This window comes from Aulonocara stuartgranti (assembly GCF_965226115.1).
Source record: "Aulonocara stuartgranti genome assembly, chromosome: 6".
Taxonomy (NCBI): Eukaryota; Metazoa; Chordata; class Actinopteri; order Cichliformes; family Cichlidae; genus Aulonocara; species Aulonocara stuartgranti.
Window position 1 is genome coordinate 16,386,589 of NC_138944.1, and position 25,052 is coordinate 16,411,640.

At 41.2% G+C, this 25,052-nt stretch overlaps 1 protein-coding gene across 1 annotated transcript in view; it reads left to right on the forward strand.

Moving 5' to 3' along the window:
- septin9b (septin 9b) overlaps positions 1-25,052 on the forward strand; it is a 57,182-nt gene that overhangs the window by 25,504 nt on the left and 6,626 nt on the right. Inside the window, 5 exon segments of the mRNA XM_082536589.1 lie at positions 15,160-15,336; positions 18,943-19,071; positions 19,236-19,317; positions 19,786-19,923; positions 23,264-23,381. Of these exon segments, the coding sequence (XP_082392715.1) occupies positions 15,160-15,336; positions 18,943-19,071; positions 19,236-19,317; positions 19,786-19,923; positions 23,264-23,381 (644 nt within the window).

The window sequence follows — 25,052 nt, forward strand, 5'->3', positions numbered from 1 at the left end:
CTCTATCTGCTTCCATGTCTGTGCACATCCCAGGTTTCTGTTTAGATTTAATTAGCATCATAACATAGTTAGATGTTTCACGAAGACATGCCGTGACCGCACAAACAGTTTAATCACAGAGCTCCTTCCGTCCTGTTTTCATTTTTAGAATTGAGTCATCCCCAATCCTGGCCCCCGCAGACCTAGCAGGGGGCTAGAGATTCCCCAGAAGGCCAGTTCTCTGTAGTTTTTCTGCTTGGTGGTCAGCAGGGAAGACTAGAGGACATTGTGAGAGATCACACACTGGCTTGTATGGACTAGAAGTTTAACTCCTGGTCTTTCACTTGTGAAAGTAAGAAAGAGGTGCAGAAGGAAAGGCGCTTTGAGGAGATATGACTTCTACTTGCAGCGAGATGTACAACAACCACAAGACAGAACCCCTGTGTGAGTATCTGTTCAGGCATTGTCTTTTTTGTATCTGTGGGAGAGCTTGGCTGTTTTGGACTATCTCCTTACAGAGGCAGAATAACTGTCTGGTTTCCATTAAGGACAATCATGGAAAAGGATGAACAATGAATCCTCCTCAGATGGGGATGCAGGGAAATTGGTGCAGGAAAAGAGTTTTTTTTCAACATTTTTTCAATTCACAATTTTGCAAAGATCAGTGTTTTAATGTCTTATGAGACACCATTCTGCACTTCCTCCTTTCATTCCTATGAATTGGAAAAACATGTTGTTCTTACCAGAATGGTGATGTGGTTACATTTGAAAGAAAACATCGTTATAGAAGAATGAGTGGGATTTTTTTTTTAAATATGGTAATTGAAAGTGGAAGAGGCTTCTACTTCTCTTTGTCTTTTTAACTCATCTCTGTATTAAGCAGTCCAGCTGGGAATGCTTTAGTGGCTTTTTAAGAGAAACAGTAAACCACAAGCAGACACATCTCTTTAAACAACTGCTCGGACCACAAAATCACTTTATCTTCAATGGTTTCATCATTGTTAAAAACAAAAAGAAAGAAAGAACGAAGCCCATTCTTTTCTAGTTTGGTACAGTGAAAAGCTAATAAAATACAAGCATGAGCATACGTCATAGTAGCCTTGAGATAAATTGTCCAAGCTGCAGGCTGAAGAAAAAAACCTGGAGCAGTGAAATATTTTACTGTCAACATGTGAAGTAGCTGGAGATATATTTGCAGACTAATCCAGCAGAACTGTTAATATATGTTTGGCGATTTTAACCAGAAGTTGAGTCTTGCGAGAACACTTTTGGGTGTCCTCGCTCATCACACATGCTGTCTCCATTTGCACCACAGGAGAGCAGAGCAACCACAGCAAAAAAAACACAACAGGAAGTCTCCAGCAGACCCAGCTATCTTCCCCATAGATATCTAGGCCAAGACAGATGTTCTTCTTCTTTCCCCTTCTCTGTCTTGTTCCTTACTTTCCCAACCACCCCCACCCGCTACTTTTCCTGCTGCTATCTCTCTTCTCTGCCTCCTCTTTCCCTCCCGGCCTTCCTTCCCTTTGCTTTCTGCTCTCTCCTCAGCTCCCCAACCTCTCCTGGGGAGGATGTGTCACTGAGTCCGCTGAGTCATGGAAGCGACTCTTTTAATCAGCTCAGTATGTGCTCTGCCCTGATTGGGTAGCCTTCAGAAATCAGCTTTGGCCTTAAGGCAAAGCTCGTATTCCCCTCAGCCATCCCTACATATTAGCATTCGGTTACCACAGGTTTTAATGGCTTGATGTATTTGAGCTGAAATTAAAGTGAAAGAGGAAACTCTTTATTTATTTAGATTTACAGTGAAGCAGCGACACGTGGATCAGGCCACAGATAGCACTGTGTGGCTGAAGTAGAGGTGATTGTTGGGTTATTTTGGCCGTCTGAATCACTTATTTGTTGTGCAGATATGAGTCATAGCATTTTAGCATGGGATGCATACTACACTCTAAATATACATTGATAAGTAAGGAAATGTATCTATAATACACAAACACACATATTGCACCCCCGCCTGCTTTTTCTGAAATCCGTCTTTTAGGCTCTTTGCAGCACTAATAAAATGTCTCCTCTCCTTTGATGTTTGTTTCCTCCAAGAGGAAATGGGAACTTCAGACACTGGTGTGTCGCAAGGTCCATACTGACAACATTGTTTATTGTCTGGTGACAACTGAAGGGAAAATATCTTCTTTGATAAAACAGAAATTTGTCAGAAAGCGTGTCACCCAAAAAGGCATGTGGGACAGTGAAAACATTTATCTTTTTGGTTTTTTTTTCCTTATGTAGCAAAAGTTCATTAGATTTATATTCATAATTGAATCTGATGACAGCTGTGATACAAGCCCAGGACATAGCCTAAACTGAACCTTGGAACTGCTGCATATAGCTTAAAGTTGTTAGATGCTTTAGTCATATAGATCACAGGAGAATTAACCATAAATGATGTCTCACAAAGTTATGCTGGTGTTCTAGATACAGACATCAGATAACATGGTTGATCCGGTCCTGTGGTAAAGCTAATCTTTTATCATGGTCCGAGTGAAGGAAGTGAATGTAAACTTTCTGAGCAGTTGCTCAGTATTAAATCGATTTGCTGTTTCTATGTTTGAGATTTCTTAATAGGTGTATCTTAAAAACTCGTAGCTTGTATATGCAAACTGATAACAGCAGTGAATATGTTTGGGTACCTGATACCCACAACACAACATATTGCACGTTTGCTTTGGTTTCATATTCACAACAAAACCGCTGCCAAGAGTCAGATTCAGCTCCATTTTTGACAGGAAGGAAGTATTTCTGCTGAATGTTATGAAAACCTCTGTCAGACCTTCAGCCTGCATGCTGATGGAAAAAAAAAGCAGAGCCAAGTCAACAAAGGAACAAATTAATCACGCTCTTCTTCCAGTAAGTTAAGATTAAATCCAGTTTGTAGCAGAAATCTTTCTTTGTCTTTATTCATAAAAATCTGTTCTCAGAAAACAGCTCCTCGCACGCTGACTGCACTATTAGTATTTCTCAGTCGGAGGGATGGATTTGATCAATGTGAACCTCTATGTTGTTGGAGAGGAGGGACACAGGAAGCAGGAGCACAAGGCCTACACATTTCCAAGGAACATTTGGGATTTGGAAATACTTTCTGCTGTTTCGCAGCCAATGCTTACTTCAGTGCAGCTTCACACAAGTACAGTCTAGTTCTTACACGACTATTTCATACACTGAGCGGTGCTGGGTTACCACAGCAAAATAAAAACAGCATGTGTAACAGGGGGAACATCCAGGACATACGTTTTCTGTTGGAAAACAAGTAGTTTGGCATCACTGGAAATAACCGTATTGGGTTTTTGGTTGCAGGTTAAAACGGCAAAGACTTCTCTTACGTCTACCAATTAAGAGTGTACCTAAAGCCCACTGAGGCAAAGCTAAAGCCCAGCTGGCTAAGTATAACAACTGAAAGGAGAAGAAAACAACTAAAGTTAATCATTCCTTGAGTCTTTATATCAACCGCCTTGGACCACAGGAAGCCACTATACCTGGTCAACACATAACCCTCCAAAACAACACTCACTAATTGTTTGGTAAGCTTTACTGGGGGTGGGGGCGTTCTTACAAACTATGAGCTTATTTCCTTGTTGCCAGTTTTTAGAGGGAAATCGAAGCTGAAAAGGGAACGGTGCATAAAACAAGTAGATCCTTTTACAGCATTTTTCGCAAAATATTCCTTTATGTAGTTTTATTTTTATAAACTCTGAAATGTTCTGAATTAGTCATGGTTTTGGTCATGAGTCAGCTACAGCTGGAGGGAGAGGATGCATGTTGGTGTGTGTGTGTGCTGCCTATTATTTCAGAAAGAGGCGCAATGAGGACTGAAGGAAAGACCAAATGCTGTTAGTGTGCACACACAGATAATCTGTTACACTTCTTGCTGTGAAGCAAAGCAGTTGGGGGTGGTAGAGAGCATATGGGCACACATAAGGACAGGGAAGTAGGTATTGCCTGTTGTATTGTGCAAACACACACTCTTCTTTTGTAATTTCCTTTTCCCATAAAGACATAAAACTTTATCTATAATAAATGTGGTTTAGGATAGCTCGCTATATCCACAATATTCCTCATTCACTTTCTTTGAATGAGGGGTGTGACTGCCGAATGCCTTCTTAGCCACTTGGGATGGCAGTCACATGACCACGTGTGGGCGTGGCCGGGAGGAGAAGCGGCAGCCTGGCCTCTACAGCTGAATCTGTGATTGAGAGGAAGAAAGAGAGGAGAGGAAAGGGTTGGGTGAGTTGTGGATTTTTATGTTTACCGTGTACTTTTCTGTTTCGCAGTAACAGTGGGGAATGGTTTTAGAAAAAGTATAAAAGGGGGCAGGCTGTAAGAGGGAGGGAAAGGGAAACAAAAGGGCGGTGTGTCGGTGTGTGGGGAGGGGGTAAATGTGTCCTCTGGGGCTGTTTGGTGTCAGAGTTAGTTTGCTAGGTGCTTCATGTGTGCTCAGAAAGTAAAGTTTTGAAGCTGGGAGTAGATTAGATGGGGGGTTTTTTTGCAGGAGATCTGTACAGCTAGCCAAATTTAGTGTAAATACCTTAATTTTTCTCCCTTTCCCACTCTTCTTCTTCTTTCCTATTGTTCAACTATCGGGAAGAGTTTGGGGGGTCAGCATTGCTACTCTCCCCCCTCCTTACTTTCCCCCTCCTCCCACCCTCTCCCTTTCTTTCTTGCTTTCCCTCCCCATTGTGTCCTCAACTCTGAAGCATGGATGGGTAGTCAGCCTCGCATAAAGAGGCAGAGTGATTGACCAATCAGGGTAGCCCGTATTCCTCTTTAAGTTGCATGCCTCCAGGGTTCTCTGTAGTAAGGATCCCTTCTTTTAGCCTCAGCTCTCCTCACATCACAGTTTCAAGGCTCTGTTTGATCCAGTGCAGTGGATTAGCCAAGGACCGATGGACCTAAGCTGTTGTGATGTGATTTAATTTTGTCAATCCCTTGTGTCTTCTCTCCAGAGAGTTTGTTGCCAAGTTCAGCTAAAGTTGAAGAGTCAAACAGGTCATGTTGTGAGTTTGAGATTTGCCTTGAGACTTTCTCAGGGAAGGACTTATCTCTTCCTCTAACTCCTGTCAGTTGCTTCAAGCAGGAAGAAAATTGTGCAAGGATGTGATTAGTCACTTTAGCTGTGATCTCATACTTTTGGTGTCTCCGATGATCTTCTCTTACCCATTTTTTTAGTACAGTAGCTGAACAGTTGCTTTGTTGGATACGATGCCCTTGAATCCCACTCATCTCATAGCTAATGTAGCAGATAGATCTTTCCGTTCCATTTGCTCTCTTGTTGTGTTATTGGAAATGTTCTCGTTAACCAACACGAACCAGCTGCATTTCATCTTAATGTCTGATAAGTAAAGAGATGCATTCATCCTTGCGTATTGCGTCTGCATGAATAAATGCATGCATTTTGTGTTGCTACCCTGAAGTCACTGTAGCGCCACAATACCACCAGAACATTATTGAATTAGGAAATTAATTTAAATGTGTTTTTCCCCACAGCAGTCGTGCTGCTGTCACTGTTACAGCTTATCACACAATACATTTGATATTACTTACTCCTAATGCCTCACGTCTGATTTACATGAAGCATTATTACAAAATCCTTTGGTTAAAGTCAGTCATCCATTGTTTACATGCTACTAATCAGATTACTGTAGCTGGATAATAATAAGTAATTCAATCACAACAGGTAAACGCTTCATTAGGATTGTTTGGGGCTAGCAGCCCAAAATAAATGAAGGGGGTTACTTCCCCTTCTGTAATTAAGTCTTGCATTATCGTGAGCTTTGGCAGATGGATCATTTTCAGAGACTTATTGTTGTTTTGCGAGCGCATAAAGACTTCAAACCTGATCCTTTAAAGGTATAAATCCACCCCTGTGGACACATAACCCACTGCTGGTGTCATTTTTGACATTCAACACACTTTTGGTGTTCTTGACCAAAGAATTTTCCCCGAAGGAAGAAGAGCTGAGTGGAGAGGAATAGTGTGAACTTGTTTTACTATTAAGAAACAGGCTGACAATATGTTTTCACACATTAGCGTGCACACCTTTTACCCACATGTTAAAAGCTTGCTTGTCTTTCTTGTTCGCCATTGTGAAGTTTTTATTCATTCTTGTCTTTGTCAGGTGGTGGTAGGAAATAAAAATGCACGAGTCATAAATGTCACATTTTGTTTAAAAAATGGCTTGTTTATCTGCCCACAGCTGACATTTTCTGTCTGTACGTATGTCAGTGCCTGGAGGAAGTCAGACATGTCACGTCCTGTCAGAGGTGACAGTTTGAGGACCTGCCGACACTGGGTGGGTGGAGGGGGTTAGAGTGGATTATTATTTGCGGTGGTCTGCTCTACAGAACTGCACCAGTCTATAATATTATGCTCTGCTGTGGCATCTTGACTCTAAACTGGTAATAGAAAATGATACAATTTGGTCTATGGCTTGCACATAGATACCTCATGGTTCTTTAAATTAGAATCAGTTTTTAGCTTTGGCTCACTCTGAAGTCTTGACTTGTAGCTTGTCTATATAATTGCATTGAAAAGGGTCCGTTAATAGACCCGATTAGCTGGATGTTTTTCTGAACAGATAAAGGGTACAACAAAACTGTGTGCAGAAGAAGTGCAGAAGCCATTTGTGCACAGCGAGTTGCTTCTCATTTCCCCCAATTAAGTGCTGCCCATTGATATATGCAAACAAGCCAGCCCCTTTCCCACTTGATGCTTAGTGGTTGCTTGATTTATTCCTTTATGGTCTTTGTTTGTCCTTTGCCCTATCCTACTTCCCTTATTGCAGCTGTGGATGGTTCTGTGGTGAGACCCTCCTAGTTCCCCTTCCATGTTTCTCAGAAACGCCTGGGCTTCTGAGTTACAGCTGTGGTCTCTCAGTCTGCTGAGTGCTGCCCAGAACAGCGGGCTCTCACAGTGGTACACAGCACCACAGTGTCTGCCCTGCTGCGCTGGGCTTTGTATTCTCCTATTGTTTTTCAGCTTGTCACTGATATTGTTTCATTTGGCTCATGTTTCTTTTCCTTTTTTCTTTTCTTGACTCGTCCTTCACCTAAAGGGTCCTCCATTTACAGCTTTCTCTGGTCATCCACTCTCACTCTTTCAATCTTTGTGAGGTATTTTGTTAAAGGTCCTTAACAGACGTTTACGAGTGACAAGCATATCAACACCATCTGCTTTTGCTCCACACCGGGACAGCGGCTGCGTTCTCAGTGGGCTGTCATGTTACAAGACTGAAAGATGAAGTGGGCCAGTAGCCTTTTCCAGACCTTTTCTTGAGTTCTCATTTCAGTTTGTGTCAGCTCTTTCCTTGACTGACCTCACAAAATCACGCCATTTTACGGAGAAAGGAGAACCTTTAAAAGTGGATCTGTTAGGGGTTTCCCCCCCCAATTTTTTTCTACTCCTGGATCATTATTATGCCACTGAGACATTATACAGCAGCCGCTCAGACTTGCTTTTGAAACCTTCAGTTAATTAGAAGAAAGTATAACAAAGTGTAGGCAAAAGAGCTAAAACAGCTTGTTTCAGTGTGAACTGAGGGGCTGCAAAAAGGCCCAGCAGATAAATAAAGATTATTTTGAAATAAGAATCATGCAAAGCTAGTCTACTAGAATGCAAAGGATAATAGGTCCCTTTTTAATCATTGTGTTCCTGTGGTTTGAACTTACAGATTGGGGGGGATTATGTTTGAGGGATTTCCTCTGTCAGGGATACACATGAGAGCCCAGTGAGAGGCTCCACTACCCTTCCAACTTTGAGCTGTCAGCCTCGCTCTGTCACTGCCTTCTGTAAACATGTCATCATGTTATCTCCATCAAACAGAACACAGGGAAGGATTAAGCTAGGGGCCTGTGCTGCTGTCAGCTTCACCAGGCAAAACCTGTCATAGGCTTTCATGAGGATTTAAGAAGGACTTGTGGATTGAGCGTTTACAATATGGATAAGATGATACAAACACCACTTGGAAATAGACCTTGACGGAAAAAGGAAATGTGAGCTAGTGCTGTGGAGAAGAATTCGTAGCATTCTCACACGATACGCAGTCGTGTTATTTAGACTAGTCGACTTTATAGCTTTTGTGTGTTTAAACTTCAGACCTGTGTTTGGCGTATGTGATCATTATGACTGGAGTCCTTCACAAGAATTCGTTCATGCTTGTGTGATTTAGGTGATTCAGTTTTATCTCATTTCTTTGAAGACAATGTTGTACGCCCTTGTAGCAGGAGTTGATGCTAATATAGGCATATATTTGAAGTGTAAGTGCAATATTGTATGCTCTATTTGTTTTGTTTTTTTAATTGCGTTATTTTGTCTGTGTCACAGTTTCTATAGGATACTTTTGTCTGATATTGCAACTATTGGTGAAAATGGTTAAAAAAAAACAGCAGCTTTGAGTAGAACTGGGTTTTAATGCAATTTTGCCTGAAGATGAAAATCTTTTTAAATTCTTTAACTGATATTTGGCATAGAAACATTCCATTAAATTATTAGAGGATGCTAAATTGTGCGTATATTAACCCCACACTTCTATTACTGTGTACTCTTGTGGCTTCCTTCTTCTCTCTGGTCTATCTATTGAACTCTAGACAGCAGCTGGCATAAAATTTAACGATCTCTTCCTCTCGAGAGCGAGACGCCACCTCTGGAAATGTAATTTCTGGTTTAAGAAGAGAGGAAGGGATGAGGACAGCAACAGAAAAACACAAACACACACACATGGGAAAGGAAAGGATCAGGGGATTTGACTCATGGGAACCATGACTTTTAAAAACATAACAGAGCATTCAGAAAGCAGATGATGTTAAAAAGCTGTGTGAGTGCGACAACAAACCTGATCTTCCTTTTACCCAGGGTTCACTTCCCCTCAGGAGGGACTGGAGAGGTTTTGAACACAGGAAGAAAAAGGAGAATCTCAAACTGTAATGCACATTTACCCTCATTATTAAGATTAATTGAATGAAAGTGGACTTATCAGTGATTTAAGTATAAGAGCTAATCAAGATTTCCCAGAGAATTTTTCTTTTTTCGTCAACAGACATTAAACGCTTCACTTAGAGTAAAGAATCTGACTCTTTAACAAGTAACTTTCAGGGAGGTAATCAAGATCTGAAAATGTAAAGTTCAGTAGATTTTTAAAAACTCAAGTGAGTCCAAGACATAAACCAAGTCTTGTGTTTGTATTTTATTATAACAGAGATGCTGCTTATTAACATTGCTGCATGTAAACAAAAATTCAACCAATGCAATATATGTAGGAATTCTAGCCACGAGTAATTTGCAGACCATGTCCTTGGTTATTTTGGCATTCTGATGAGCCTCAGTGCAACAAAGTTAAATACTCTCTGACTGCTTCGGAGGATACTAGCAAAAAGTTTTTCATAATTCTGTCTTTCCTTTCTATGAGGCTAGAAACTTTTGTAGCTTCATGCACTTTAAACCATTTATCTGATGAACTGTTTGAATCCAGAAAAAAAAGAAAGTTATGTCCAGCTGTAAAATCCTCAGATACTGGGTTCAGCAGCATATTGCTTTTGCCGGGGCCCAGGTTTGAGTGCATCTTGACCATTTGCTGCTCTCTCCCCAACCCCCACTCTTTGTTTTCCTGTCTACTCTACTGTCATCTCAAAAATAAAGGCTAAAAAGCCTCACAGTAAGTCTTTAGGGGGGTGCTGTAAAATCCTCAAAATGCACAAATTTCAAAGTGTCAGTCATCGACCACAGCGTTTAAACAGTTTGGCTCATTTGCGCTAATTACATGCTGTACACGCACTGATTCATTTTACTCATTTCTTCTATCTCTCCTTCACCTCCTGCTTCCTTTTCCCTCTGCAGCATTGTCAGGGTCTTGGCTGTAGTCGAACAATAACAGAGAAAAACTTTCATGTAATTTAAAGCAGGGCTGAAAAGTGGTGATGTGGCGTCCGTGGATCGATGGAAACTGAATTTCTTTGGTTTGAGGAGGCTTTTCGAGAAGACAATAAAGGCTTTGTTTCTTGGGAAGGCATGTTCAAGTTTCACTTGGTGAATATTAAATGTAGAGTTGGATATGATATGCCTGATGGGATTTTAATGAAGGGCTTGGGAGGGAGTGTTGAGTTATGTGTGAATGTGGAATGGGAAGGGGATTCTCTGTTACAGCCAAACAGAGTATTATATCTGACGGAAGAGTAATACTGTGTGTTAGTTTTCCAGGAAGGTTATATTACAGTGCAGTGGGTTTGGTGTCCAGGATTGCACTTTTTGATCTGTCAGCTGTATGCAAGTTTTGAAATCTCAAAGTGGTCTATCTTTCTACTCTTATGATATAAGAATTGCTGCCTGAAAGCCGTTCTGTGTTTTTGTCTACAAAAAACTGCTGGTGTTGAAGATAAACGGCAATCATTTCTGTTCTGTGAGTCGTGGATGTTGAGCTCTCCTCACTTTCACTCCCTCCGCAGTCCTCTGAGGACATTACCTGATGGAGATTAAAATGTCTTTAATCTGCCCCCTGACTGGTACGAAGTCTGAGTAATGCCCATATGGGGCCATGTAAGAATAGGGCAGATAACTTTCCAGTTAATTACCAGTGAGCGAGGGGTTGTCACGCGTCCTTGATAATGCACCTTCACCTAAACCACCCAGCTAGGGCAAACTATCAGCAGCCGTGTGCTACATGTGTCAAAGGGCAACTGCATGAAATTCAACAACTTGGTTCTCCCAGAATAGTTCATATTTTTGTATGACATAAATTTAAGTCAGAGACAGTTTATTGCAGGCTTTGTGAAAGCTTTTTCATATAGTAGATGCAGATAATTATCTATTTTAAACTGAGATGTTCTGTAGCACTGTCACCTAAATCTAAGAGGTTTTCAGATTTCACTGTCCTGATCGCTACGGGACTTTATGTACAAAGTTTGCAAGCTGTCTCTGTAATTGCATGGGCTTCCTCCATGTCCTGCACCAGCTCATAGACATGCACGTTAAGTCAGTCAGTGATTCTAACTTGGTTGTCGATTTAAGGCAAAAGAAGTCTATAGACCAAAGCACTTTAGGAATGTATGGTTAAATAGGACTTGTCGTTTCAGGCTGGAAAAGCACGATCTACATGTCAGTCCATTTCTATTACATTAGGTATCAAATGGGATCGCTATGGAAAATGATAAGAAATAATAGTTCATTAAACAATAGTCGGTTTATTCAGTGGTACATTTCTATAAGATAAGGCCTAAATATCCTTTGCAGTATCTGCATGTACAAAACTCTGTAAGGCTAAAATATCCCCGATGACGTGTCTAACAACCTCGGGATTACTTTCACAGACTTGACAAGGTTAAATTCAGAGAAATGGAGGATACTGTACAAGTGCTAAGTGATATTTCTTGTGGCAAATTAATTGATCCTCATGAGTACAGTTTGCTGGTGTATGCCTTTAAGCTGTACAAACCGTTTCAGTGCGGATGTAAATGCTGTGGTTTGTCTGCTGTGAGGCCCTCTGTGACAAACAGGAAATCTTTTAGAAAACGTGCACAACTGAAACTCGTTTTAATAGAGCAATTATTTTGTAGCATGCAACTCCTATTAAATAAAGACACATTTCGCCATTAAGACAACATAAAATATGTTTGTGTGGAAAACTGTGTCGACTTCTAAAGAGCAAGAACAAAACAGCAAGATGCCATCTTGAGTGCAAATGAACGTCAGCTTCCCATAAAGTGCCCTCATTTGAAAATAACTAACAAGAGATTGGAGTAATCTCTTTGATGGGATCTATCCATTCATGCAGGGAAAAGGCTTGAACTCCTCTCCATTCATTAAACAGAGCTCTGAAATCAGTTAATCCCAAAGTGCTGCTTTTTCATATTACGAGGCAAAACATCCTCTGTCTAGTGGGGTTTTTTTTTCTTCTTTTGTCCTCTTCAAAGTGATCTTAAGACAGAATATTTTTGCAGATTAATAAAGCTGTTTTCATTTGAAGTAAGATTCAAGGGCGGTAAAATAAATGTAGTGTGCTTTATCGGTATAGGTGCTCGCTGAGGCTCCTTGATGCATCGTTGTAGTCCACTGCACTTTGCCATCAATTGCTTGCATCTCACAGTTTGATATGTTGTTCCATTATGATGACTCTGCTGAGTCTCTCTCATGTAGAAGCAGTCTTTATTCAACGGCTGTGGCAGCCAAATCATGATCTGAGTCACAGCCTTTGTTTCTGTTCATTTATGAATGAGGTTTGGCGATTAATATGTTCTGCCACTAGCAAGCGTTATTGGTGCTTTTCTTGTGGAACTTTACAACATTATAATCAAGATCTGATGAAAAAAATGGTTTTAGCAGAATTGGCTCTTATGTACGTGAAGACCACAAATAATTCTTAGTAAAGTAGATGCCCGCTAGTGGTCAGTTAATGTATAGCTCAGCGATTAATTATATTAATCAATTAGCTGTGGGTTAGCTCAGAGATTAAAAATGAAAGTTCTTGGTTCTCCTTGGAAAAGGAGAAGTGACTTTAAAAACAGTTTCAGTATGATTGACAGCAGAGAGCTTTCAGGCACTTTCCTGGTATTGATACTTGTTCTCCTTTTTCCCTACGTGTATCACACATTTGTCTGTTTTTGCAGGATTTCAGTAGCCTGGCTTGTTTGCCCCACCTAGCTGGTGGCTGTCCATTATTAGAAAGCAGACTTATAACGTAGTAGGTGGTCTGGGGCTGGCATGGTCAGGGTGACCAGAAGGCAGTTTGGCAAATGCTCTGGATATCGTCATTAAAGCGATCTTTCATTCTGTCATTCAAGAAGCTACTGTTGCATTCACGTTTGATGTCATTGTGCATAGTTAGCCAAACAACAATTTGTAAACCTGTACAAATATTCTGAAACACAGGCTAAAGAAATACCAATCCAAAAACCTTATTGTATCATGTCCAACAGACAGCAGTTATGTGTTGGGTTTCCTGAGGACAGCTGTGCTGCTCGAAATGATCACACTGTGCAGTATTGCCAGGAGGTTTACATCACAGCATGGGTTAAACTCCTGAATTGTTGTGGTGGATGGATTTTCCCCCCATCGAATTGAAAAAGAAATAGCATTTTAATTTCAGTTGAGTGATTTCTCAAGAGAAATGCATTGTTTAGTGATCACTTATTGCCTGATGATTGATTTGTTGAATTTTATCAAGCCACATGAGTAGTTCGTCCACTAAACATTTGGCCATCAGAGTCTGAAAGTCAGAGGTCTGATGGATACCACAGAGACTGCTGAAGGTGCAATAACCTTACTCGTGGTCCAAAATTGTGGCTCTTTGTCTCGCTCAGAGAAGAAGCGGTCATTGATTTCAGACGTACTCAGTATTATGCAAGTGTGTAGAAGGTTGAAATTATGTTATGTTAGTAGACATTCAGTTCAGTTCAGGTTTATGTATATCGCACAAGCTCACACAAGCTTCTCAGGGTGCTTTGTATTATAAATTGATACACCCATCTTTGAGACAGAACCAGTGATGGTCAAATGCTCCCCAATGAGCAAGAACTTGGAGACGGTGGGGTGGAAGAACTCAGTTTTAACAGGAAGAAACCTGCAGCAGGCTCAGGAAGGGGCAGCCGTCTGCTACACCGGTTAGTTGGTTGCTAAGTGGAGGAACGTAGAAAAAAAGATGACACAGAGACACCATGAACAGGAAACAACACAAACTATGGGACAATGTAGACAGATGGTAATGACATGCATTAGTGACGCATGAATGCGCAGGGAGTCGACAAAAGTGAGTGGAGAATGGGACGTCCCCCAGCAGCCTGAGCCTATAGCAGCATAACTAAAGTTATGGTGGTTAAGGGCCAACCCTAACTGTAAGGTTTAACCAAAAGGAAAGTTGTCAAGGTAGTCTGATAGCACTGCAGCCATTCCTGTTTGAAAACTCTTATTTAACTTCCTACCTTCTCGTCATGCATGTAGTTTACCTACTTTTTGTGTTATATCTATTAAAATAACTGGGTATCGGTGAACATGTGTGCACTGTTTTTCTAATCTTGGCTAAGGGAAGCATGCATGACTTGTAAAGTAGAAAAGTCTGTGGTTTTCAGGCTTGTGCTGACTAATGGTGTCCACTTGAGAGTGGACACCCACAATCTTGTGAGTCTTTGACTTTCAGCCTCTGTGGGTAAATCTCTCTTTTCTATGCCTGTAAACAACCAGCATGGTATCAATATAAAAACAAAACGCTCACAAAAAAATGTTTTTGTCTTACCCATACCCAGGAAGAGAGAAACTCTGAGCAGGGAGCAGTATCAGAAAGTTCATTGTCATAACTGCTTCATTTATATTTATAGCGTTAAAAGGCATGATGCTGCAGAAAGCACTTTATGGACAAGCTGTTGTTTTAGCGTGCCTCATATAAAGATAAATCCAGGATGGCTGTAACAGATTCAGTTTCAGGTACACGTCTGTGGTTTGTAGTGTCTTTGGCTGCAGACCTCACGCAGGCATCGGCACACGCTGTCACAGTACAGGAAATGATATCTCCTCCTACCATAGGAGTGAGTCTTGCTGTTGATGCAAGCACATACTAGTACAGTTGGTAGGGTTGAACTGTTTTTTTTATTTTGCCTGTTGCAGCAGTGCTTTGGCACACAGCCTTCGCCTTCAATTGATCCGCCTTAAAGTGAGGTAAGCTGTGATTTATATTTGGTCGCTTCTTCCACCGAGGTCTGTTTCTTTTGTCTTCCTTATTAGTTTATCTTTACTGCAAAACACAGCTGCATTGTTTGACTGTGGCTCCAACTTCCACATCATTATTTTTTGAAAAAGTCAACAGCTTTTGTGCAATGGGTTGCTAGCGTGAGGTGGTTGCTGGAAAGTTTCTTGTTCTTCTATAATGTCTCATTTACACAGTAACTTGTAAAAGGGGGTTGGTGCTATGAATTTTGAGTCTGGTATCCTGTTTCACACAGGAAGTCAGCCTCTCAGATGAGTATCGTGTATGATTTGCACTCCTAACTTGGTGTTCACTGCAGTTAATAAGGTTTCACTTGAATTTATGTTGCTTGTTCAAATGTACTAAATTTAAACGTTAACTTCATAAACTAATGTGCTCAAACATCAAGCTTTGGGGATAAACACCAACAAAATACACTAATTTGTCCCCCTCTTTGTGTCCCTTAGGGTCAGAGGTCAATCTGAGCCATAGCAACATGTCTGAAGCCACCAAGCCCCAACCTCAAGCTAAGGGGGAGAAGACCCCGATCAGCGACACCAGCTATGTGGGCATCGATGCCATCCTGGAGCAAATGAGGAGGAAGGCCATGAAACAAGGCTTTGAGTTCAATGTCATGGTTGTGGGTGAGTAAGACACACAACATTACCCAGTGAAAACCTGTGCTGTTGACTCTAACCCTGTCTTGTCAAATTAAATGGCCAGAGGGGCCGATGGCGCGATATGGCAGCCTCGCTTCTGTCAGTCTGCCCCAGGGCAGCTGTGGCTACAACTGTAGCTTACCTTCACCAGTGTATGAATGTGAGAGTGAATGAATAGTGGTATTGTAAAGCGCTTTGGGTGCCTTGAAAAGCGCTATATAAATCCAATCCATTATTATTATTATTATTATTATTATTATTATTATTATTATTAAATGGAGAAGCGGGGGATGCTAAAGATGCTAAATTATGGCATATAAAAAAGATAATTACAGTGAGTAAAGGTGGTCGCTTTCGTACAAATCTGTGGAATGATGTAAAGGCCTAATTCTAAATGTTTTCCTCCCATCTAGTCTGACCTCACACTTTAATGTTTATTATGCCTTCATGTTAGATTTGAATATAACTATGTAACCAGTTTAAACTAGCACAGATGTGTCCAAGAAGGCTTGAAGCTGTAATTGCTCCCAAATGTGGTGTGTTTGCAACAGATATTGTCCCAGTCCTGATTTCAGCAAAGCAAAAAAAAAGGGGGGGGAATCACATGGGAGTCATTTAAAACTTTTCAGTTTGTGCAGCAACAACTCAAAATGCAGAACAAAGCAACGAAAGAAGAGTTGTGGTTCAAGTAACACATGAGTCAGCATTTAACTGAGACGCAACACACATCAGGAGCACACATATCGCCAGTTAAAAGAGGACATGCTTGGTTTGCTTGCTGTCGATTCAGAAAATCGCTTTTTATATCTATTACGAGGCTGCCGTAAAGAGCAAAGGCAGGACGAACCGTGCGTGTTTGATAGTGTGGTTCTACTTCCCTTGTTCTGGTAACAGTCAGCTAACGTGGCGACTTCCTCAACAAGCTCTCTTTTTGAGTGTCCACAGTTTATCAGACAAACACTCTCACTTGAGAGGATAAACTTAGGCTGTCAGGCTGAGTAATTGCTATAATGATGGCGATTACTCTGACAAGCTGAAGCACACACTCTGTGTGAGACTTCACGTCCTCAGAAAGCAGCTACGCACCTCCAGTTAAGCCTCACCATCAAAGTGTCAGTACATCTATCCAATCCTGCACCTGTGTGCATACATGCATACAAGAGACACAGACCTATGCTAATGTTGCTTATAAACAAAGGAATGTTATCAAGCTACATAACAATCAGAGATTTTATCTGTTTTGTTTGTTGGTACTGGCCTGTTGGAAGTAACTGTAAAACTCTGATTTGAGGCTCTTCGGGGCTATGTTTAGTACGGTGGCATGTCAGTGCAGCTTCATGGAAATGGATCATAGCATGGCAAATGAGGGCTGCTGCATAGTTACTGTTTATTGCATTGAGTGTGAAGTGAGAGTGTCAGATTTATATTGAGAGCATGATGGTGGAACATGACTCACCGAACGTTTATTTTCTGAGTAAACACAAAAAGCTCCCGAGTGAAACAGCAGCGTGTTTCAATCTCTGTGAGATTTGCATCCCTGCTTACACATTTGTGTTGTTGCAGGAAAACTGCAGATTTCTACCCAACATTGACATGTTTGCTTGCAGCGCCCCAAATGCATCAAGGATAACTGAAAATTAACTGATAAAGTCTATCGCTGTTAAATAACGCTCACTAGGAAAAGAAAAGGCAAGTTTCAACCGGCACGAGGCGTCTTGATTGCCAAAGGGAGCTTTAAAGTACATCACTATAGCAACGTGTCAAGTTCCTCGGGCAATGTGTTAGCAAACACCTAGCACATGATTGGCATCTACTTCTTACTTTCCGTTCAGTGCTGGCCTGCCGTTGGGTTCTGACTGTTTTGACAGCAGGGTGTGCATCATTTTGGTGATAATTGTGAGACTGTCTTCAGCTCTTGCTCAAGGCCATGAAACACAGTAGGAATCTGGCTACCGTGTGTAGTCAGATTACTACTGTTTTGTTGTTGTTGTTTTTTTCTGTAGTTAGATTTGTTAGATTTCTTTTAGTTAACGTTAAGAGATAATCTATTCCCATTCTAATAAAGTTCCTGCTGGATAACAGATTTGCTATTTGAGTGGTTAGTTGAAATGTAAAAGGTTAACTGGTGTTGGTCTTGTCCCTTGTGGTCTTGTGGTATTCAGAGAATGCATTTGACCCTAATTTCTCCCCTCAGCTACCTAGTCCTGGCCAATGTGTCTAAGTGTGTATGTCAGTAGAAGAAGGAAAGAAAATGTGACCATGTGCTTGTGGGTGAATGCATACAGCAGGGCAGACTGCATGTGAAGTGTGTGCTAAAGAGGCAGTGTGTTTATGTAAGGTGAGAGAGAGGCAGTAAAGGCCACCAAGAGGGGTCACAAAGGGACTGGCAGCTTGGCGACTCTCCATATGCGCTATCAGATACCCACAGAGTCTACATTTAGGATAGGAAATGTGGGACATGGCACACAGAGTGGGTCTGTGTGCAGTGACCCGTTAATCCGGTTACTCCTAATGTTTCAAAATGATGCTAGTATCAAATCAAGATTTTCGCTTCCACCTTGTATTATTTTCGTCCAGTCAAAGGAAACCAACTCGTTGTTGTTTCAGCACAAGCACGCATTTGTTTAGTCGATGTTTCCATTGGCTAAACAAGCAATGAATAGCATCACAGTATCGCTGTAAGTCACCTTTAACTTCATAGACTCGCCATGTTGGCATCCTCTGTCCACAAGTTCGACATATTTACTATCTGACAATCGTGCGTGTCATGGTTTTAAATAATGATGTCGTCAGGCATACAGCTAATGCTTAAGCCAGTCAGAGTAAAGTTGAGTTACAGGAAAGGGAGCTACAGCAACTGTGAATTATGCAAATCTACCTCAGTCTTTAGAGTAAAAATGTAGAAGTGGAAATGAGCAGATTGACTAAATTTTAAATTCATTTGGAAGTCAAAAAAAGAAACGTAGCCGAACGACTCTGGATACCATACTATGCAGGTGCACATTTTTTGAGGCTATTAGATGTCGGAGTATAACTCTTGTACTGATTAATAAATGCTAAATGTAATGTATTGACAAGTATGATAAGTATACACTGTGGAAGGGGAAATTGCATTTTTATTCATGGTATCAACAGCAGTGGACCTTTTTTAATTAAGTAAGAGAAATGACACTATAATATTGTATAATAAGTATATATGCACTTTCTACTTAGTTTCCACCCACCCCATCTCACTAAGACCATATTCAGTAGAATTATATAATACTGGAGACACAACGTAAGAGGATTCAGCCCCTAGTGGGTGATGTCTGCATCTCTGTGTGTGGTCTGTACAATACTGTGGCGTCCAAAGGTGGCTCTTCTGGGGGCTATAACGAGGCTCCCAATGCAACTACACACCCACCACACAACCCATGCAGAAGAGCGTAAGGTCCTGTTATAAGATGTAGTTTTCCCCACTCTGAGGTTTTAAAAAAGAGAAGCTGAATTGTGCTTTTGTCTTCAGAGGGATTTCCCTTCTGACCGCCTAAGATGGTTGTTTTCCTACTTTTACTAAATGTTGCATGTTCGTCTGTTCGTTTTTCGGATCAGGGCAAAGCGGCCTGGGAAAGTCCACTCTGATGAACACGCTGTTCAAATCCAAGGTGAGCCGTAAGTCTGTGCAGCCCAACGTGGAGGAGAGGATCCCCAAGACAGTCGAGATCAAGTCCGTCAGTCACGGTATGCCGTGTTTTGTAGCCTACCACCTGATGCAGCACATATTGCATTAATAATATGAAATATGGGCTTTCTGTCTAATCTGTCATTATAAATATATAAACGGTACATCGTTCTGGCAAAAGTGAAGTGTCCTAAATTACACGAATCACTTTTTCTTTCTGTAGATGTTGAAGAGAAAGGTGTTAGGATGAAGCTAACAGTTATTGACACTCCTGGCTTTGGGGATCAAATCAACAATGAAAACTGGTGAGCCCAGACTTGATCTACCTGCCTACAATCACTTCCTGTACTTATTCAATTTGTCTCAAAGCTGAAACTCAATTTCTTTCTGTTTTTGTTTTTTTTAAACACTTTTTCCATTTTATTTTGTTTAATCAAGACGGTGGATTTCATGTTATTATTTTATAATTTAAGTGTTGAGGAAATGTGATTCAGTTTTTGTGTAAGTAAAATATGCATGATTTAATTAGAAGTTATAATGTCTTAAAAGTGTCTTTAGCATTACAGGAACATGTGCCTCCCTGGAGGCAATGCTGCATGTTATAATATCGCTATATCACCGAAAAGGAAAAAAAAATCCGTAGTTTTTTCTTTACAAATTTCTTTGGAGCGTATAAGTTAATGTTGCAGAACAAAAGGAGTCACTGTAGCAGAGTAACTGTTTACAAGAGGTTTTGAGGTAATAGTTTCTTTCCTTAATTTTCTTTGTTACAGCTGGCAACCCATCATGAAATTCATCAATGACCAGTATGAATCCTACCTGCAAGAGGAAATCAACATTAACAGGAAGAAAAGGATCCCAGACTCCAGGGTGCACTGCTGCATATACTTCATACCTCCCACTGGCCACTGGTAAGAGCCTGTATTAAAATGATACAAGCTCCTACTCCTTTTTTCTCACCACAACTACAGAGGGTCTTCAGGGGACCTCCCCCGACCTATTGTCTCTTTCTAGCTCTTTAACCACATCGCTTTCCTGGTCTTTTTCATCTCACTCTCTAATGACCACATGTGGAACTCGTTCTCTCCTCAAAGACACGTAAGAGTCACTCGAAGGGTCACATTTCACAAAGAAACTGAACTCTGCAACTTCCGCTGTATTCCTTTCATTCTGAGCCGTCTCTCTCTTAAATATCTCTCGGCTTTATCATCTGTGACTGAATAGAGAGATGTGATATCGAGCAGTTGACAGAAACTTGATGATGAAATCCAGTGCGACAGTGGTCGGAGACGAGCGTGTTTCACTGAGCCGCCAAATGTGCAAAAGACGTGGTTGGAGGCTAAAGCAGAAACAAAATGGTGTGAATGATTCTAACATACCAAAGTGTGGACCAAAAGAGTGCAGGTGTCTCATTTAGCAACTAATGCTAGTGTCCTTGTGTTACCTCAGGAGCAAGAAAGATACTGTCTCTTGAGTGTGTGTGATTGATAAAGCCACCTTGGCTTTAAAATATTGTACATATGTGAATTAAAACACTCAAAGCTTTAATGCGCACCAACTGTAAACACCCATTAACTGGCTTTCTTACCGCAGATCCAACCCAGTCGCATATTTCTGTGCACCAATAACTCAACAGTTGTCCACTTAAATGTTTTTCAAGGATCGAGGGATGACATGTGCGAGCCCCACAGTTTGACAGACCCCCTCATCATCTGCTCATGTCACCACAGCTGTTGCTTCAGCGAGTGTGTGTTCGTGTGTACCCTTGTTCTTGTAAAGCAGGGCGCAGGGAGTGGACTCAAGTGGGCAGTGGGCATGCTGAAACTTGCACGGGTGCGCATATGTGGATACCCTGAATGTGTTTGTGGATAATTGTGCTTACAGCTGCAGAGTTCAGTCCACCCTCTTCTATTGTGACTGTGCATTGCTTCTCTTAGTGCCTAAATCCTCCAGCGTCATCTTTGTAATCATAGTATTGCTGCAGGTCAGATACTGCTCATAAGCAGAGGTGCCCGCTTTGCAAAAATTCACACCTTTTTTCTTAATCAAAAGTTATAAACATCTGTCAGGAAGTGATCTTCCTTACAGCTATCCAGAGAGTTGTATGCAAGAATAAAGGAGACATCTGCTGGGGCTACCGTTGGAGTATGGCACGTGGTAGAGAGTTCCTGTTTGGTAGTTTCATACGTACATATAAGGATACTTACAAACCTACGGCAGATCTTTGCAGTTGTTTTTTTTTTTTTTTTTAACTTAGTAGAAGTGATTCACAAATAAAATAAGAACATAAGTCCCTGAAAGAATCACAAAACTCTTACCCTATTATGCTCTGCTTGCTTATTTTCTCATTTTAAATTCTCACAGTAATGTTAGCTGAAGGTTTTTTAAATGAGGCCTGTTACCAATTACCCAGACACAATGCCAAAGGCTTCTGGATGCCTGCGCCATGTGACCAAGAATGACAGGAAGCAAAATGACGACAGATTGAGCTTTCATAAGCCTCTATCGTTGGAGATGTGCATTTCGGTTGCTACTGTGGTTTCGGATCGAAGAGCAGCGCTCAGTGAAGCAAGACACAGCCTTGGCATCAAAGAAGCCATTTCCGATAATGGCAGCATCAGGCACATTATTTTCATGTTGTCACGAGAAAACAAAGACTCCACTTTGGCTCTCGTCAACTCCGAGCTGGTTTTCTGACCCGTTGCTGAAATGGTGGGAGGGGAGTGCTGCTCGCAGTGTGGTTGGTTGTTTTCTCCTCATTTCATTTGACCACCGAGCTAACCATTCTCAGTTCATTTAAACGTCACTGCTATGTTCTTCGACTTGCTAGACAGAAGGATTTATTCATGCATGCACAGACATACAGTTGTACGTCTGTGCATGCATCCATGTTTAATTTATAAAGACTGTCCATGCTGCATATGTTGCAGTAAGAGTGCATGTGTACATCTGAAAGTGTGCATGTATGCTCTGTCATGCATGTGATGCTGCACACATGTACATATAGCCCCAGTTTATTTATGCACTGACACACATGGATCGTGAGCCACAGTTTTTCTTTTTTTGGAGGGGGGGGATATCCTTCCTGTCTGCGTATTTATTTCACGTGACATTTTGCCCCCTGAGCATTTGATGCCTCGCTTATTCTGCATCGCTCCTCTCTCTTTACCTCTGCTGCTCTGTTTCTCTTGTCCTGTCTCTGTGCTCTGTGTAGCACAAGCTCATCCCATTTTGATGGTGACATGTCTGTCAGTTGCTCTGGAGAACTTGCCTGGCATCCTTCCTCCCTCCAGCTGCCTCTGGGTCTTTGAACCAGGCTGGCTGAGGTTAATTGGAGGGCAGAGCAGACAGCATGAAAGGAAACTGTGTGCAGGAGCAACTGGAGGCAACATGGAACAACAGTGTGCACACTGACGGTCCTAATCATTGCTACGCTAGGCACGATTACAGGCTGCTAAAGGAGAAACGTAAACAACTTTAATCAAACACACTGTTAAGATGTGAAAGATTCACAAAGCCAGTGAGGAGGAATGCTTTTATCTAAACTGGCTTTGAGTTAGGTGAAAGCAGGATATTAAGGACAAATGGGGAAAATGGTGAACCTGTCAAAATGAGAAAGCCCCTCTGTGTGTTACAGCGACATGGTTTCAGGGTGAACAGAAAGACTGCAGTGGACCATGACTGCTCTCTAGTGGTTGTTCTCTTTCCTTACAGTCATGTCAGTTCTTAAATATAACTTCCAGTTGCCTGTTTGGAGCAGTGAAGTACATGTAATTAACCACGTTTGCTATTTTTGGTGCAGTCAACTACTGAAAAGAAACAGTTTGAGTCTCTCCCCCCCCCGTTCTTCTCTTTTACTGCAAGCCAGGCATTGGTCAGTGCTCACACTGGAGAACATCATCAGGCGCAAGCTCCTGGAATTATTGATTATTTCATATTATTAGCAAACATTTGGAATATTTTATTTAGGTACCTGCCTAACTGATTGATCCTGTATGTGGCGATTCCTGTATACAATATCTAAAACCTAAACTGACGTTCCTGCACTTTTAATTAAATTATTATTACTATTCACTTAAAAATGAAACAAGGTGTTTACATCTTGGTGTCTTTTTATCTGTAGTATAAATTGCTTTGTCCTTCCATAGTGTAAGACCTCTTAATTTAGAACCTCCTTGCGCATTTATGTGTAAAATATGAATTATTTTACTTAAAGTAAAATTGAATTTTGTTGTCTTTTTCATCTTCCAGTCTTAGGCCTCTGGATGTGGAGTTTATGAGGCATCTCAGTAAGGTGGTCAACATCGTTCCTGTCATTGCCAAGGCCGACACTCTCACCCTGGAGGAGAGGGACTCCTTTAAAAAGACGGTGAGAGAAGTGTGTTTGCATGCATTGCTGGGTCTTGGTAACTGCATCGTGTTAGCTGTGTGCGAGACCTGGCTTGCAGTAGCCTGTAGGAGCGCTTCAGAGTGTGCTTAAGATAAATAAATGCAGTGCGTTGGTAGATCGGACGACAGAGTGTGTTCTTGAACACAGGTGTGTTCAGTAACCAGTAATAATCATTAATCACTGGTGTATAGAAGCTGCCAGGCTTAACCACAAACTGAAGCCATCTGTGCAAACTCACACTCCATCCATCCTGGGAAATACTCTATTATCTCTGTGAACTGTGAACATTTTAAGCTCTTATTAATTACAGATATTTAAGAACTGTTTATCTAAGCAACAATCCAAGAGATTTAAGCCCACTTTCCAGCTAAGCAGACAGGCTCTTCGTTTGGCTACCACTGAATTATGGGGTGAGCATACAATACAGCCAAGCTCAAAGAGGTCTCCACTGTGCAATAAAACATGACTAGAATTAAATGAGTTCAAAATTAGCATTTTAGTAAACCCTGAATATTCATCAGTTTCTCTAAATAATCTGAGATAATTTGCCCGTTTTTGATACGTGAGTTTATTTTTTCATTGTTAAGTCCCATACTGTTTTTTTTTAACGCCGCAGAGCTTTTATACATGCAGTTACGGTTCCCAAACTAAACAACATAATGAATTTTATGATCTCCTGGCTTTTCCTCTATTTCAGCAACATGATGGGCATTTTTTATTTTTGGCAAATGGCAAGAAATCTTTATTGTCACTGAAGTTTTTTAAGCACATTTTAGCAAATGCATCCAGGCTAACCACTGTAAATCTGTGCAGGCTTTCATCCACAGAGTGTAATTTGGGGGTATATTTGGCTTTACAGTCAACACTTTGACTTGTAAACCTGACAATCTGTAGCCTCACACCGCTCACCTTCTTATCATGGCTTTCCCTGCTAAACAGATTCCTGCTTCACCTGGGTTGAGTCCCTACGTGATGCTGAATCTCTTCCTCGCTGCGTTTCTCTGCTGGATTATTTTCACTCCACAGGAGGCAGACAGCCACCTGCCTTCCTCCATCTTTTTCTCTGTGTCACATCCCTTGTTTTAAGAATGCAGACTTCCCAAAAGCTTTATTCATTTTAGAGAGGTGGAAGCACAATGGGTGTCTCGGCTACCAGTCTCCCCTCTATCCCAGTAACACAGTCCAATAAGTACAAAGCAGAGTCTGCTTTCTGGTTTCTGTGCCAGGCCCTGGCAGAGAGTCGAAGCCTCGGGGCTTGTAGCTGGATTGTTTTGGTTGGCTGCACATGCTCTGTTTGACCCTGAAGATTATTGACTAAAAGCTTCTCGTGCCAGTTTTTTTTTTCCCTCCCATTATCCCCGCAGCAACTTAACATGCAACCAGAACAAGCTGAATTTTTTTTGTTTTGTTTTTTATTAAATGTTGGGTCTCGGTGTGTTCAACTATGAATGTGTGTTCACATAACCACCGCTGATGTGGCTTTTTTGTAGGATTTCACTTGGTTCGCATCCTTTAATGTAACCCTGAGAAAGCTTCTAAGGATGCACAATAAAAATGTTTGATCAAGGACCAAGTGGAAATTGTCAGAGTAGTAATTGTGGGAGTGAACAGTCATTCATTAAAAGGACATTTCTCTCAGAAACTTTCCTG